The sequence below is a fragment of the Ammospiza nelsoni genome, chromosome 1, assembly GCF_027579445.1.
Source record: "Ammospiza nelsoni isolate bAmmNel1 chromosome 1, bAmmNel1.pri, whole genome shotgun sequence".
NCBI lineage: Eukaryota > Metazoa > Chordata > Aves > Passeriformes > Passerellidae > Ammospiza > Ammospiza nelsoni.
The window spans coordinates 21,330,543-21,347,996 of NC_080633.1; the positions used below are offsets into that span (position 1 = coordinate 21,330,543).

General features: G+C 39.8%; 1 protein-coding gene across 1 annotated transcript in view; it reads left to right on the plus strand.

Moving 5' to 3' along the window:
• Positions 1 to 17,454, plus strand: part of CUBN (cubilin) — a 143,100-nt gene that overhangs the window by 69,475 nt on the left and 56,171 nt on the right. The window contains 7 exon segments of the mRNA XM_059475204.1: positions 1,564 to 1,738; positions 3,309 to 3,490; positions 8,743 to 8,899; positions 10,578 to 10,694; positions 12,930 to 13,043; positions 14,625 to 14,753; positions 15,037 to 15,169. Coding sequence (XP_059331187.1) covers positions 1,564 to 1,738; positions 3,309 to 3,490; positions 8,743 to 8,899; positions 10,578 to 10,694; positions 12,930 to 13,043; positions 14,625 to 14,753; positions 15,037 to 15,169 — 1,007 coding nt within the window.

Genomic DNA, 17,454 nt, shown 5'->3' on the forward strand with positions numbered 1-17,454 from the left:
CAAACTACTTCTGGGGCTTAAAAGTGTCTGACAGAGCTTATTAAAATATTGAATTTCCCCGCATCTTGAAGTGATCATAGGAAAAAAAGACACATAGAAAGCTGTTTCTAACAGTACTGTTGCTTTCTGAGAAAGATGCATAGACTATTTCTTTTAACTTTTTTGATGTTTACCAAACTATTAATTTTTGGAGTGGACTTGAGGTGCTACTGTTGGAAAATTCTGATGGGATTTCTTGCCTTATATTCCTATTCTCTGCTTTTGGGTGTTTTTTTTGTTTGTTTCTTTTTGTTGTTGGTTTGTGGTTGTTGGGGTTTTTTCGTTGTTAGAACTTGATGTTATCTAGTTTAATTTTGGGATTTATACATAATAATAAGCGTACTTCTAGAATTAGAATCTTTCTGTTAATTGTTTGGTTGCTGAAAGACAGCAGCACATTCTTTATTTGGTGTGTCTTTTATAGTTTTCACATCCAAGGTTACTTCCAAGCTGACTTTTGCAGCTGCAGTCCTGCCAGGCACACACAGTGGAGGTGGCAGACAGTCAGTATCGGGTGCCATTTCATTAGCATGCAGGAAGCCAAGAAAATCCAATAATTGAGGGCTCTAGGCAAAAAAATCACATGTCAATTGGAAATTGCCCTGAGCATGTGTGTTTTCTTCAGCTTTGAGAGGGAAGACTAGGGAAGGTGAGCTGTTCCACCAGTTACAAATGGGTTCAAACTAAAATCCTGCATCCTTTCTGGAAAACAAGCAGGGTTAACAAGGCTTCACATTGCCACATAATTCACTGCACTTGGTTGAAAAATGCATTGGAAGTACATCATACTGCTGTGATGCTTAAGGGGAGTGGTGGTTCTTTGGTTTATGACTGCCTGAGGCACACTCTGCTGAGTAGGAAACAATTACTCTTGAAAGCCAAAATTCATCTTTTGTGGCAAATTTGTATGCTATATATCCTTGCTTCCAAAGAACATTGTGAAAATGTAGCTTACTTGACCCAAATCCATTATTTTGGATATTTATGCTGCCCTTGAAGTAAATAAAGTTGCAATGCTTTTTTTTTTTTTTTTTAATCAGAAGGAATTATGGAATCTGTCCCCAGTTTAAAAATCATCTTTAACTATGCCTCTACGTATCAGTGGTGCAAATCATCAACACAGGTTCCTGCAAAAAGTAGCCATTTCTTTTGCACAAGGATAAAAAAAAAATTTAAAAAAAAATTTGGGTTTATATGTCCAGAGAAACAAGGTGCTAATTCTGGAGGGAAAGGGAAGAAGAGTCTGGCCAAGTCCCCAGACAGAAAATTCCATTTATTTCAAGGCTGTTCTCAAATCATCTAGAATTTTAAACTTGTTTTGTGCACATGGTTCAGGTACTAAAACTACTAAAACTTCTGCAGAGAAAAAGACTCTATTAGCTACTTTACATTATAAAATGTTGAATTATTTTCAATACTTATAAATGGGGTTTTTTTTCCTCCTAAAAACTAAACAGTTCTCATGTACTCTGTGTGACAGATACTCACTTGGGAAAACTTTGACAATATTTCTTCCACTTCTAGGTCTTTGGTGGTCCAGATTTCCTCTCTCCTAGGCTAGCCCAGCTGTGTGTCTCAAGATCAGCACAGAACCCACTGCGAATCTCCACCACGGGCAATTCTGCCGTTGTCCGCTTCGAGACAGATGCAGCAGACACAGGGAAAGGCTTTAATGCCTCCTGGCAAGAAATTCCAGGTGGTGAGTATACTGATTGATACCAGGAGAAATTCAGGAAGCCTGAGAATTGAGGATCAGCCATGCAAGCATTCAAAGTAGTCAAACAGCAGAGGACTGAAAGGTGAAAGAGAATTTGGGTGATACTGAATTTGGTATCACTAAGAGATGCTGGAAAACACACAGAGTTAAAAATTGTCTAATTATCTGAAATCTAGGCCTATTAGTGTATTTTGTTTCAGTTTCTTCTCTACATAATTAATGAAGATATTCCTGCAATGAGCAAGGGATTTTGCATGCTACCACTTCTTCCCACCCACTTACCCATACAGAGTCTTTTATTCACTGAATGGTGCTTTTGGTTTTAAATGGTAAACTGAAAAATAGCTGAGAACACTAGCTTGAAGAACTCAGTAGACTGAACCCCAAAAATATTTGGAGTGATTAGTAAATACTTGATCTCTATAAGGTTTATCCATCCCCCAATGTGATTTTTTGTTCATAGCTTTACCGGAAACCACTGAAAGAAGAGATATGCTTAAAAGACTCAACCATGTCTCTACATGGGAGCGCTAATAAAAAGACCAATTATCGGAAAATAATTGCAATGAAAAATGATGAGAGGCAAATTTTAATTCTTGCAGTTTTGCTTTATTAAGCACACTGTTTCATTACTTTGTCAAGGTTTGTACTTCTCCTCTCTCAGATGTTTTATGAGAAAGGCACAAGATTTTTTTCTTAATAAAAGAAGTCTACAATAGTCCTTTGAATTAATCCCCTTTTGAGATCTGGTGGCTTATTTTTTCTACTTAGGCCCCCTGAAGCTTTCTTATCCCTTTACAATGTCTTGCCTGCTGTACTCCAACCCCCTCTAGCCTCTAAAATACCCACTCACCAGAATAAAATAACAGCATAGTTGTTTTATCCTTGTCTTTATTTTTCCCTCCTCCATCTCTTTTTAAGATGTAAAACTCTGTTTGTGTTAGTCCTGTTGAAATCCCTGGTACTTCCCACACAGAATTCATCATTCTGGGCTATTTAGATATTCATGAGCACCAGATCTCTTCTGACCAGAAGTACCTGAGGGTGGAGTCCTCAGGAAGCCCTCAGCTTCATGGGCAGAGAAGTAAAAATGTGAGGTTTGCAGTTGCTGCACTGCTCATGAGCAATGAGGAGCTCCAGCTCTCTCAGTAGAGAAGTCATTGTCTCACCCTAAGCTCAGCCAAGCCTAGTTATTGCTTTCTCAGTATGGCAGGTCTCTGGCATTCCTATGAACAGTATTTTGGATTGCTTTTACATTATCTAGGATAGAGGAATACCATCTTCAGCCTTTACAACATCCACTGCCAGTTTGGGGCTACATTACTCTGAGCAGTGTTGTCACATATTCAATTATAATGATAATGTTATACTTTCCTAAAAGGAATTTCCATTGATCTTTGTTGTACACTTTGACCCTTGTAGCACTCATCTTACAAAAGCTTAATGTAGGAAATATAAAAAAGGAGGTGTTCATAGTTTAAAAATAGAGCTGGATTCTCACTAAGTATGAAAGAAAAGAGCTTGTGATTAAAACTGATTGTGTCTTTTTCAGGCTGTGGTGGTATTTTCCAAGCTAACAGTGGGGAAATCCATTCTCCAAACTATCCTCAACCTTATAATAACAACACTGATTGCTCCTGGGTTATCCAAGTTGATCAGAGCCACAGAGTCCTATTGAATTTCACGGATTTTGACATTGAAAATCACCACTCATGTAACTATGACAATGTTGAGGTAAGTAACAAAAGAAATTTCAAAGGTTTCCTTGATTAGTCTGGTGAAATGCTTGCAAAATACCTTATACATAGATAACTGTTATGATGATACCCTTTCCCATTTATAGTGCAGTTTGCCACAGCTTGCTCCAAGCCATAGGATGAACTGCTGACATAGATAGCAGATTGCCCACATTCTGCTACAAACTCAGGAGAGAGGGAGTCTGCATCCCGCGGGAATTGCTGCTGCCTGATTTTCTTTATGTATGCACTGTTTATTCAGGTGATCTGCAGCTGTCTGTTTAATTGCTTCATTAGACCCACTGCTCTCTTTAAAACCTCACATTGCTGCTGGTTTGGGAACTTTTGTTGTCACAGAAACTCAAATTGCTGCTCAATCAGTGCACAGCAATGAAAAACTCTCCAAGTCTCCTCTTGGGAGCAGGGACATGAAATCCTGGCCCTCGATGTCAGATTGCACTTCACTCAGTACAAAGGCATGTGTGATCAGTGCTAGTCAGATAAAGCACAGTGACTGTAGCCCAAAATCCAGCTTTCCTCTCCTTGATAAACTGTCATTCACAAAGAACTCAATTTGGCAGGAGCTGAGACTCTTTTGAAAACAGCATCAGTTTTAACAACATTGCCTCGTAAAGCTTTTTTGTACTGAACTAGAAAAAAAGGAAATGTGTCCCCATTTTGCTGAGCAGAACTGAAGATTTCATTTGCCCACAAAGCCTCTTTGTACAACGACTGTTCCTTTTTTTTTTCCCTCCTGGTTATGAAGCATAAGGAAATATGATTATGTCTTTCTATTTAAATTATAAACTACATCAGGGAACCTTTGAAAAGGAGCTTTCAGTTCTTCTGTGCCATGACACAGGAGTAGAAAGTCAGAAAGTCAAAGTGCCTGACAGAAACACAAGCTAAGATGGTTGTATTTGTATTAATGCAAACAAACCATTCACAAATTAAGGGCTAAATTCTGAAAAGGCCTGATATACCAGTTTCTCTTCTAGACCTGATGCCAATGGATGCTTGCACATATCTTAACACTTTGTGGAGTGCTCAGTTCCATGAGCTTCTTGCAGCTACAAGAACAAGTCCCCCATTACCTTTACAGGCTGGATACCTTTACAGGACTGTTTTGAATCATTGAACTGTTTTGAATCATTGAACTGTTTTGAATCACTGAGTTTTGAATCATTGAAAAGAGTCATTCCCTCAGTGGCCAGAGGAGATGTCTGTGCCAGAGCTCTTTGTGTGAACAGTCTGCAGACCATGTGCAGTGACACCCTTGTCCTCAAAGCTATAGGAGTATCTGTGGTTTGCTTCTTCTTTTTGGGTTTTTGGGGGCACTGAAGAAGGGAGTTGCCTATTATCCCCAACTGTCCAAACACAACTGGAGAGTCAAATTTGATGGAGACTTCAATCGCTGCCCACAAAGTAGAGTGTGGTTTGAAAATTGATGAGGGGGAATGCTGGTTTGAAGCCAAGAGATAATAAAGGGATCTGAGGCCTTGGTGTATGAGGTAGAATTTTTCAGCGCTCATGTCAGGGAAGCAGCAGGGCAAGAAAGGAGTTAATGAGGTTTCTTTCACTCCTGGCATGCCAATAATAGGAGAATCAATTGTTACCAACACCTAGATATGATTTGTGTTCACTTGTTTTGAGACTTGCTATATGCCTCACATGTAGGAGAGCAGAGTGAGGGGACAAAGAGTGCCTGGAAAATATAAGTAGGTGTCTTACTCTGAATGGTTCAGGAATTGCATTCCAAAAGCTGTGGAAATGGAAAATACAGGCAGCTAAGGAAGCAGGTGGGTTGTTTTTCTCTCCCTAATATAGGAACAACTACCATGTATGAGTAGCACAAAGGTTCCACCCTTTTCTGTTTCTTGAACTTTTACTTATCTGTAGGGATTTCAGTTGCTCTGTGAGTTCTCTTGGGCTTCCCTCCACCCTTGAGTGCACCAATGGTCTTTTCTTTCACCCTCCCCCCTCTAAATCCACTCATTTTCCCCTGCATTATGACTCAAGTTTCTTTTTTTTCCAAATTCTTCTTCCATAAATTCCTTTCTATGGGGAACACGTGAAAACGTATTTTTTCCTCTAAGGTTTTCCATTGCACGTGTGTTATGTGAGCAAAGTGGGAGGAGAGAAAATACTTGTGTCTGCTGCTTCTTGGCCATGCTGCAACTCCATAAAGGCTGGTGCATTTTTCTGCTCAGCTGAGTGATTTCAGATGTGAACCTGAGCACAGATCTAGGTTCAGCCAAATGTATTCTGAGCCTGTGATGGTAAATCATGGGATAACTGCCCTGAGCTCCCCCTAGAGCCAATGGAGAGAATGCAGAGAGCACATATTTCATCCGTTTAGCTTTCTAAATTTAGCTGAGTCCTCTGCTTCTGCACCTCAGTTTTCTTTCTTATTTTTTCTCAGAATAGATGATCGTCTCTTCATCTGTTAAATGAGGGTGTATAGCCTTTCTCTAATCTCAAGTATAACTCAGTTATATTATGTAGAAAACATAAGATCTTTGAGAAGAGTTTTTTGTTGTCATTGTCACCATACTTGAGTAAATTTTCAATTCCTCCCTGTGTACCCACCCCTGTGTTCTTCTGTCAGGAGAGTGTGACTCACAAAAAATTTGGTTTTTTGAAGGAAAATGGATGGAAAGAAATTGTGAATGTACCAATTGCTGCATTTTTGGACTGTGTTTAACCAATAATGTATCTGATGCTATGCCAGGAGCTCAGGTCAGCAAGAGTTTCAAGTATTTGGAGACAGGAGAAGAACATGGCTCAGAAGGCAGTACTTGTAGCACAAGGTCCTGAAAAAGGGAGTGAGAATTAGCTTATTCTATCCAGTGAGTTTGATTAAGTAAATGTTTTTTTTTCTTTCCTGCTGCAGTATAACAAGTAAAACACAGGAATATAGAAATGTAAACTTCTGGGAGATAGAGAGGAGGTACAACTTCATTTATTCCAGGTGCTGGCAAAGAGGATCTTTCAAGGGAGAACAGTTAGAAATATATGGAGTTTTTTTGGCTCAGAAGACAAAAATAGATATCTTTTTGTCATGTGTTTGTGCAAAGTTCAGGACACATTTGAAGAAGAAGGCAATGAGTGATGCAGTTATGTTTGCTGTGGAAAGGGAATTGCTGCTATGCACAATGCAACTGAAAACTTGGCTTTTAAGTGAGCAGATGCCTTGGTTTTCCTTAGCCCTGCAGCCACAAAAATGCATTTCTCAAATGTTTTTAAAATAACTTTAAGAAACTGCAGAGACTCAACTCTTTCCTGAGCTAGTGTGTGAATATTGTTGTTGCTGATCTAACTGCAACCCTGAAATCCTCCTGGTTGTATCCTCAGCTGGGCAGAGGCACACAGATCAAAGCCAGCATTTTACCAGGAGCAGTCAGGCCCTCTCTCTGTGCCCTGTCAATGCAATGCTTCTTCTCAGATAAATCCTCTCACTACTGTCGAGGGAAAGACACTGCCTTAATTCCTGAGGGTTATTTTTTCCCCCCACATTCCATGGTTTGTGGTTTTTAACTCCAGGCCATCTGATTTATATACAGAATATATGTGCAGAGGAAGAATAAACACTGCACACTGTGTATTAGAGGGTGATTGTGGCAGGCTGCCAAGAGAGAAGAAAAGGTTGAATGGATGGATGTTTTTGGGTGTCTTTACCAGGTACTCATTTTAACAGGCGTTGCAGACTTAATGCTCCATCCCCAGATCCCACACAGCTCGCCAGTGTTCACAGAACCACAGGCCAATGTTTAATTCATGAGTGCAGCATTGACTATGTAGGGTATGTCAGGGGATTAAGCAGGAGTTTTGTCCCTTGTTTCTTAGCTCTGAGGTTTATTTGAGACAGGTCATCTCTCTCTCAGCTGCTGGGTTTTTTGGGTTTTTTCACTACTGTGTTCAAAAGCCTTTGAATACTGGAGGCAGAAACATTGCATTGTGTTACACAGTCTAGTTAAAAATTTCTAACTCATTGGCGTTGCCTTGCACAGACTTGCTAGGATGTGAGACATTTTAAAGTAAAGAAAGATATTCTCAACAAAAAGTACGTGTCTTCTAATCTGGTGGCATTTGTATAGCTTTTATATAGCTTTTAGCCTCCTGACTCCATTTTGGGTGCTCCTATGCATATTTTAATCCATATTTTTCTCTATTATATTAAATGATGTGCATATGGCAGGGCAGGACCTTAATGCTGAAACAGGAACTGAATTACTGAATTCAACGGCTGTTGCAGCACCAAGGCTCCTCCTCTGTGATCATGCAGCTGTGCTGGGAGCTCCAGGGCTCCTTACTGCTGGAGGGAGGCACTTCTGGGACTGTCCCCTGGCTCCAAACACAGCAGCAACAAATCACTTCTGCTGGAGTGCTAGGAATGATTAATGGGGGACTGAGACTGTGGCCATTCTTCTCTCTCTGTACTTTCTCTTGTCAAAATTTTGATGTTTTTTAAATTATAAACTCATTGGTTTTAACTTCTCTGTCCTTCTCTTCCTGATTGTGAAACAGGAAGGAAACAAAATTATCAGCTGTAGGGGGGGGGGTAAAAAGAGAAGGAAGTGTTTTGTGGTAAAATGAAAAGTGATGAAAAGTGAAGTTTTGTAAACCTCTCTACTTTCTTCCTCCTTTTTTTTTTTTTTTTTTTTTTTTTTTTTTGCTTTACCCTCTGCTTAAATAGCACTTCATGTGTATGTGTTTAATTTGGCACTCCTAAGCTTTCATTAAAAAGTCCTATAGATGTAGGACTCTGATCCTTGATGCTGGATCTAAAAACCTTAATCCTGGTGACCTTTTATCCAGAGTCATAGCTCTCACTGGTGCACCAGTTGCATATTGGGGCCAGTTTAGAAATCTTTACTGAGACAAGATGTAGGGTTTAACTGAATGAAAGCTGCACAGGAGCATGTGTTGGCTATTAACAGGAAACAGCAAATATATGGGGATATGTCGACTGTTAAATGAGTGTTGCTTCAATACCCAATACACATGAAAGAAGATGTTTACTTGGGGCATTTTTTTACATTTGGTTACAAGGATCCCATAGCTTCAACCTGAAATATATGCATTTTTTGGAAATTGCCACTTAAGATGGGCAATGTACAGTTTGTTTGCACTGCCCATAGCAGGACTACATAACGATCAAAATTAATGGACATAAGAAAGGGAATGAAATTAAAATCTTCTCAATACTCCCATTGAAACCAAATACTTTATTTGATATTTTCATGACAGGTATTTGATGGTCCTAACAATGAAGCACCACTTCTTGAAAGGCTGTGTGGAGCAGAGCATCCTCCTCCCATCACATCCTCCAGGAACCTGATGTACATCAGAATGCACTCTGACACAACCATCCAGCACAGGGGCTTCAGTGCTCGCTTCACAGAGGGTAATTGCATCATTTGCATTAATGCACATTTATCTCATCACCACTTTGTATCTGACACAGTCTTTTAGCACAGCTGATAATGAAAATTGTCATTTCTACCCACGCAGCACACCAGTGTGTATCTTTACCAAGAACAAATTTTTCCAAATTATAGATAAAAGACTTTAAAGTCGAGGATCAACTTAGATTCTTCAATTGGGAAAAAAGAAATCATACTTTTTATAGCAAGGCATGTAGCACACATCAGCTGCTCTTATTCTTCCTCCCTAGAGGGTTAGCTGTCCATAACTGTCCTGAGAAAAAATGTGCAACTGGCAGTTTCCACAGACCTGGTGACAAAATAACATTTTATATGGCCATCCATGCGCATGAATCTGAAAAGCTAGAAAAGAATTCTGTGGTGCTGTTGATGAAGTCCATGGATTCAGGCCTGCACACTCTGCCAAACATCAACTATCCAATTTGTGGCAGACTAATTGGTATTTTACATGGTTTCCTTTTTAATGAAAAATGACACCAACTGGGCAGAATTTTTTTCATGAAGTTACATACCATTTGATACCGTGATTTGCTTTTACTTTTTCTCAGTAATTTGTGAAACAACTTTTCCCCAAGTTACAGACATTTAATATTTGCAGACAAAATCAGTCTCTCTAATTTTCCTCTCAGGCTTCTTGTCACTTTTAATTATTCCTTTTTGCAGAAATGTTTCTTTCTCAAAAATATTGTGAAAAATTATAAAGAAAAGGAGGTTCCTGTATGAACAAAAACCTCAGAAACCCCAGTTGCTGAGGTACTAGTTACATACCTAATTAGGTAATCTGGCTAACAGTGGTGAGAGCCTGAACTGCTCAGATTTCTCAGAACATTTACTGGGTTTAGTACTGCACAAACCATGTCTGGTGAGTGAGTGCTCCCTGCCTAGGATGTTAGCAACCCAGCTTCCCTCTTCCTGAGAAAACTCAGTTAACTAATCCCATCTTTTGGTTGGTGTTTTAGGCAGCACAGCACAATAAATGAGCCTCACTCGTTGGTACTCAGCTCCTCACCCTGCAGTTTAAAGCAGGTGTGTGTTAAACTCTGACCTGGGCTGTTTATGGGCTGCCAGTGCGCTTAGAGATGAGGCAAGGCAGCACTCAGCCCTGTCAGCCAAAGTTCTGCAGTCAGTCAAGCTCTAGAGTGTGTGCAACACCTCACACAATTGCAGTTTTGCTGACACAGCTCCAAGAGGATCCTGCCAATGCAATGTGGGGCCACCCTTGGGTGCTGGAAAGTTGTGGACAGTTATTTATGATTTTTTTCTTCCTAGCTGCCAACATAAACAAGTGACCAGAGAAATGGGTGTTCTGCACTACCCTTAAACAAAGTTATTTTTGCCCCAAGGTATCTCTTCTGGGCTATGAAGACATGAAATCTATCAGGTCTAAAGTCAGTCTGGCTTCTTGCAGATGACTAGCCAGGTGCAGCATGGCATGTGGTCATGAAAGTGCAGCCAGTGCTGGGAGCTAATCCTTAAGTCTATTCTTCTGATTAAATGCTATTGGGAATTTTATCCTATTTCATGCTAATGTACCTTGTTACACTTTATGTGTTCATTTTCACTACAGAATCTAGGCAAGGTGATTTGTGTATATAAATATTTATATATGTATCTATGCTTTTGTGTTTCATTCTAAAGCATGTGGAAGTTTCATAGAGTCAGATTCAGTTGGGGCAGCAATTTCCTCTCCTCTGTATCCTGCCAAATACCCAAACAATCAGAACTGCAGCTGGATTATTCAGGCTCAGGAACCATGTAAGTAAAAACATCTTTTGTAGTCAGTTGAGATGACTAACATCCTCATCTTCTTTTCTGTAATAACAATGCAAAATTCCTCCTTTATTTCTTTAGGAAGTTCTGCTTCCTGGTAGCTGTGAGTGTGGATCTCCCAATCTGTCACAAGTCAGATTTCACTGTAAAAGATTAAGTGGTTAGTGAGGAAAACAATTCACAACTTTGTCATCCTAGCCAATTTACTGTGACCCAAGTGTTAAAATTATAAATGAGGTGTTGAATACTATGTGAAGTTGGATTCATTTGTGAGAAAATCTAAGGGTTTACATATAATTAAAGCACTTGTATTTAGCTGAACATATTTTGGTCTGGAGTTTTCAAGCTGGAGTTGTATTACATGAAAACTATGCTGTTGACATTAAAAAAATTAGATTGAATAATGAGAAAAGGTACACAGAAATTTCAATTTCAAATACAAACAAAAATAAATAAGCTGTTATGTGCATAGATACACTGTCAGCTATTCATAATTTTACACAGATTTATGACTGATCATAAACCACTGAATATTTTCCATCAGATACTGCTACTACGTTTAATACTCTGTGTTACCTTTACAATGTATAAAATCCCTAAAAATAATTTATATGTGTTAAATCCCATAATAATGTCCTGGTATCCTAATTTAAAATAGCAGCTATTCTACTCCAGTTGCACACATTATATTTAGATGTTGTTAAAATCCTAGAATGTTTCAATCATATTTATAAGTTTATTTTGCTAGTTTATAAAACAAATATCAATTTGCCAAGAAAATACCAAAACATAAATCAGGAGATAAGCAATCCTTTTTTAAGTATAGTTACAAATAGGATGTCCATGAAAAAGGCATCATCTGAGCAGTTCATCACCTATGTAACGTTTATTTTTAAAGACAAACTTTCCCTGGATTTGTATTGAAAATTCATACATGACTCCTGAATTACATGAGTATGAGGGACCATAAAAATGCTGTGTGAGAAGCAGTGACTTCCTCCACTTACCAGCAGGACCACCCCATGCATCCTGTTACAGCTGCACGTGGTTTCATTACGCTGTATGTAATGCTATTATTTATGGCATTTCATAAATGAACAGCATGCATACCCATTGCATACCCATGTCTGATAGATTCATCCAGCGGCAGGCCACAGCAGAGATCCTGCTCTGCTTTTACTGGGAAGGCCAACAAGTCTCCTGCTCTGGCCACCCACTGTGTTTTGCCTTTTTGCTGTGTATCCTGAGGACCTGCATTGACAGCTGTGATTGACTGAGCAGGAGGGACACAAAGGATGCAGCTGAATGCCAGCCAGGGCACCCTGCTGGATGCAGCCTGGCCTCTGTGGCTGTCATCTCAGCTGCTTCAGGCCAATTAAGTGGGGCCCAGGGAGAAGCAAAATATTTGTGTCAAATTCAGTTTGGTCAGTGTGGGAGAAAACTTAGTTATCATCTAAATCATGAGACTCTTTCTGACCCACTCAAAGTGCATGGAACCCTAAGGCCAGTTATAATTACTGTCCAGACTGGTGTCAAGGACAGCCTCTCTTCTGCCAGCTTCACCTTTATTTGTATCAGACAAGCAGGAGTAGTAGGAGAGTCAAAAATACTCTGAATCAGAAATTCTCTTTTTTGTTATATAGCCTGCAGTCCAAGAGCATGGAAAATCCAATTCTGTACAAGTACAACTGAGGGTAGTTAATGATCCTTTGACCAGTTCAATTGATGAATGTGGAATGTTGGAATATGATGAAAGAAGCTGCTCTTTCTAAGCCTGGAGCAGGGCACATTTGTCCAGATCTATGATATAGATTGCAAAGGGACAGCAGGTCATGGGTGTGTAGAAATAAGTTGTGTTTCTGAAAGTCTGTAGATTTTCCATGTTTTATTTGCTATTTTTTTCAGTATATAATGAAGTTGCCCAGAAACGAGGACACTTAGATCCATGTGTATATGCTAAATTCTCTCCTTCTGATGTTGATTGAACTAGAAAGTACTGAAATGTACTGAAGGGATTTACCAGGACCTTTGCACTAAAGGTTAATGCACTTAAATTAAATTCATTCAATATATAACGAAAAAAAACAAACAACTAGTTCAGATATGCTTTATGGGGACTGAGTGAACTTAAGAGGAAAAAAAGAACATTTGTTTACATGTAAATATTTCTCTGTGAAATTGCTAACTTCTTCCTAAATTTTGACTCTTTGCTCTTGCCAGTCAACCATGTCACACTTTCATTCACTGACTTTGATATTGAAAAGAATGGACAAAACTGTACAACGGATTTTGTGGAGATTTTGGATGGGAATAACTATGAAGCTCCTCTTCAAGGTATTGTACCTTTCCCTTGTGTATTTGATATATATAGAACTACACCCAAAGTAAGCAGGAGAAGGTTTTCTGTTCATGGTCTCCTGCTCCATGGATTTTCTTTGATAACAGAATCTCCTTGGCCTCTCTGGCCAGAGGAAATTGAGAATGAAGAATAAGTCTTCAGTGTGAATGGCAGAGTTCTCCCAGGCTCTGACTCTGCTCCTGCTAACCTGCAGTTTGGTGTTGACTCCAGCTGCCTTTTCCTTCCTCCTCAGTGGAACAATATTGGGAACCAAGCAATTCAGTTTAAACTGAATTTCCATTTAACTGCACAAACACATAAGTCACAAGCACAGCAAATAAGCATAGTCCATGCCAAACACAGGTAAGGAAGCTGAAGACTTCTGGGAGCAGAAAATGGTTTTTTGTCAAGCCATGGAAAGCCTAATTCTTCTGCTCTTTCCTGAGTTTTTGATAGTTTTCTTCTGATTTCTTTGGACAGTACCATCCCCTTCAAGTGCCAGGAGCAGCCTGAAGCAGCAAAATTCTCAGCCCTGGTCACAGGGTGGTCCCAGCTCTCCTCATATCCCTAGGACTGCCCCTGATTACTTTCTGGAAGATTCAGAATATCCCTGCCTTACTATGTTCTCCCTTAATCTGTTTTTGTACATGCTCCTTTGTTGGGAGGGGGGCTGCAGTCAGTTTAAATTGTTTGTTACTAGGAGCAGAATTCATTTTTTGTCTTCTATCCTTGGCTTTCACTTGCCAAAAGGACTTTTTAGTTCTTACAGGGGACATGTAAGAAAGATGGGGGAAAACCTTTTAGAAAGGCATATGAGATTGTCATGGTATTAAGCTAAAAGAAAGTAGATTTCAACTAGATATAAAGAACATTTTTTTCAATGAGGGTGGTGAAATACTGCAACAAGTTGTCTAGAGAATTGGTAGATGCCCTGGCAACATCCAAGGTCAGGCTGGATGAGGTTCTGAGCTACAATATCTAGTTGAAGATGTCCCTGTTCATTGCAGGGTGGTTGGACTAGATGACCTTTAAAGGTTCCTTCCAACCCAAAGTAGTCCATGATTCCATGATACTAACTGCTATCTTTCTTTTTACTGGCAGATGCCTTTTTGACAGATCATGACTCATATTCCTAATCCCCATGTTACAATCCATTACAGGAGAAATGGTCTGTTATTTTTCAGGGTTTTTCTTTTTTTTTTCATCAGAACCAATTGAGTGAAATGGAAACCACTGTCAGATATATCTGATAGGTTTTCTTGGGGTTTATTTCCAATTAGGCAGTCATCCCTCATATTTTTCATTTTCATTAAGGGAACTCAATGACAGAATAGCCAGGGACCAGGGTGTCTAGAATGCTGGACATCCTTTTTCTGTTAAAAAAAAATTGCCACAAGGGTTGAGTTTTGTGTAAAAATGACTACTTTTTAATGTAGATTGAATTGACAACTAAAATTGTTAACAACAAGCATTACTCCTGCTTGTTGTCAGACATTAACTCCAATGTTAAATTAGCAGCAGTAATTACATGCTGAACACTCATTTTTTTTTCCCCTCTGTGTTCTGCTCTCTTTCAGGCCGTTACTGTGGCACTGCTATGCCACATCCTATCACTTCTTTTGGTAATGCCTTGGTGGTGAATTTCATCTCCAACAATGATGTTGCTGCCAGGGGCTTCCATGCCACCTATGCTGCATCGTCATCATGTAAGTCCATACAACAGGTGCTACTTCCTTATGCCACTGACTTTTAAGAAAAAGAACAGATCCTTTACCTCTTTTTCTCTCTGCCATTCAATTTTTGAACCTCCCCTGTTGCCCCTTCTCTTTTTGGCCGAGGTCTCAGCAAGTACATCAACAAGCTAAAGAACAAAGAGACCAGGAGAATTGCTTTCTTGATTAGCAAGTGCTCTGTCTCTGTCAATTTTTTTTGCTGTTTTTTTGTTTATGCCATCCTTTCCAAGCCTCTGCTGTCTCTTTCTTGTTGCAGCCTGCGGGGGTACTTTCCACATGGACAGAGGAGCTTTCAACAGCCCTGGCTACCCCGAGCTGTATCCGCCCAACAGCGAGTGTATCTGGACAATCCACAGCTCCCCTGGCAACCGGCTCCAGCTGTCCTTCATGTAAATCAATTGCCAGGGGTCATTATTCAGCCTTTAACAGACCTGAAGGAAGGATGCTCTGTGTTTGTTAGGAAATGTAATTACCCAGTGATAAAGATGAAACATATTTTTAGAGTAACTTGGAAAGAGAACACAGCAGGGGTTAGTGGCAGCTTGCAATCAGTGTTTCCCTGTCTTAGTCATTGCTTCTGTTAAGGCATATTCAGCATTATATAAATAGGTGGTTTATTATCTGAGCAGCATGAGATGGTGAAGCCAATTCTTACTCACCTATAAACAAGAAGAGGAAATTTAGCATCACTCTGCCTTTTCGTTACAAAGGAAATTCCTGCAATGTAAAGATTCATTTTAGTGTTTGTTATATATCTGATTAATATAAAGGGCCTAGATATCCCACACATTATAGGGTTATGCCTCTGGAGGGATCTTGACACATTTATGAAGTGGGCTGAGGAAAACCTCATGAAATTCAACACTGGCAAGTGCCAGATCCTAAACCTGGGTCAGGGCAGTCCCAGATATGCCCACAGGTTGGGCAGAGAAGGGGTTGAGAACAGCCCTGTAGGGAAGGACTTGGGGGTGATGGTTGATGAAAAACTCAACACGAGCCAACAGTATGCGCTCACAGCCCAGGAAGCCAAAGGAATCCTGGGCTGCATCCAAAGGAGTGTGGCCAGCAGGGCAGGGGAGAATTCTGCCCCTGTCTTCTGCTCTCATGAGGTCCCACCTGGAGCACTGCATATGGTTGGGTTGCCCCAGTTAAAGAAAGACATGGAAGCCACAAAGCTGAAAAAGGGACTGGGGCACTTCCCTTGCGAAGATGGGCTGAGAAAGTTTGGGCTGTTCAGGGAAGAGAGAGAGAGAAAAGAGGAGAGGGGAGAGGAGAGAAGGCTGTGTGGAGACCTCTTAGCAACCTTCCAGTATCTGAAGGGGGCATACAGGGAAGATGAAGGGGGATCTTCATCTGGAACTGCAGGGACGGGACAGGGGACAATAGCTTCAAACTGATAATGCACAAGTTTGGATTAGATGTTAGAAATTCTTCACTGTGAGTGTGATGAGGCACAGGAACAGGCTGCCCAGAGAAGTTGTGGATGCCCCAAACCTGGCAGTGTTCAAGGCCAGATTGGATGGGGCTCTGGGCAATCTGGTCTAGTGGAAGATGTCCTTGTCCATGGCAGAGTATTTCAAACTATTTGATCTTTAAGGTCCATTCCAACTCAAAACATTCTATGATTCTATTCTGAGATTCTAAAATTGATGTTAGATTTTTAAAAATTTCTTCAACAGTTAAAGCAGAGGAGCTACAACAATAATCAGAAGAATATGTGATGAAATTTTGTTTTCCCTCTAGTAAACTAACTTTCCTCTGAACACTTCTGAGAAGAAAGTCATGTGGAGAATTATGTGGAGTCCTTTACCAGGGTTGTTAGGTTGTTCTTTACCCATGAGGTAGATTTCTGAGCCTCCTCATTTCCAGGCATCAAACAGTGGCTGCTGCCAAGAAAGAGAGCACTGACCTTTAGCAAAGCTTATGAAGAATGAGCAGGAAAACAAAACTAACTCTGAAACCTGCATTTGTAATTAATCAGAACAAAAGGAAATTTTTTCTGGTAACACACTGACTGCATAAGACACAACTTGTTAGGCATGTGCTGATTCACTAATGCAATAAAAAGGACATTCTATTCCTCCACTACTCACTGAAGCAGAGAAAAAGCACTACAGCCTGAAAACATTTTCCAAAATGTTTTCCAGAAGCCTGAGAACATTTTTCAAAATGTCACAAAATAAGCAGTAACTTTTCAGAAACAACTCAAAATTCTGCTGTGAAGCAGAAACTTTTAGTGGAACATACATTTGCTTATATAAAGTGACACTGAGTAGATGTTAATTCTTTTTCTTCAGTTACAAATAGCTGAAAGGCAAGCTGAAAATTCGGGAAAATATTGAGTAATTATGTTAGAAAGCACTATTTTTTTAATTTAATTTAGTGTTAGGAGGTTATAAAGTTTTTTTTTTGGCATGAGGCAATAATTTTCTTCAATGTCTGTCTTGCAATGCGAGGGCTAGCTTTAAATTGTTCTGAAATATATCCAGATGAGTGGTTGGAACCATTTCACAGCATGATATGCTGAACACATATGGCTATATTCAAATCTGAAAGGGAGAAGTTGTTACCAGAGTATCAGAAAACATGAATATTTAAGGCATTGGTTATTAGAGGCACTCTCTGGAATCTTTTCTATATATTCATAGCCTGCTTCTGGAAACCATGTTGGTTT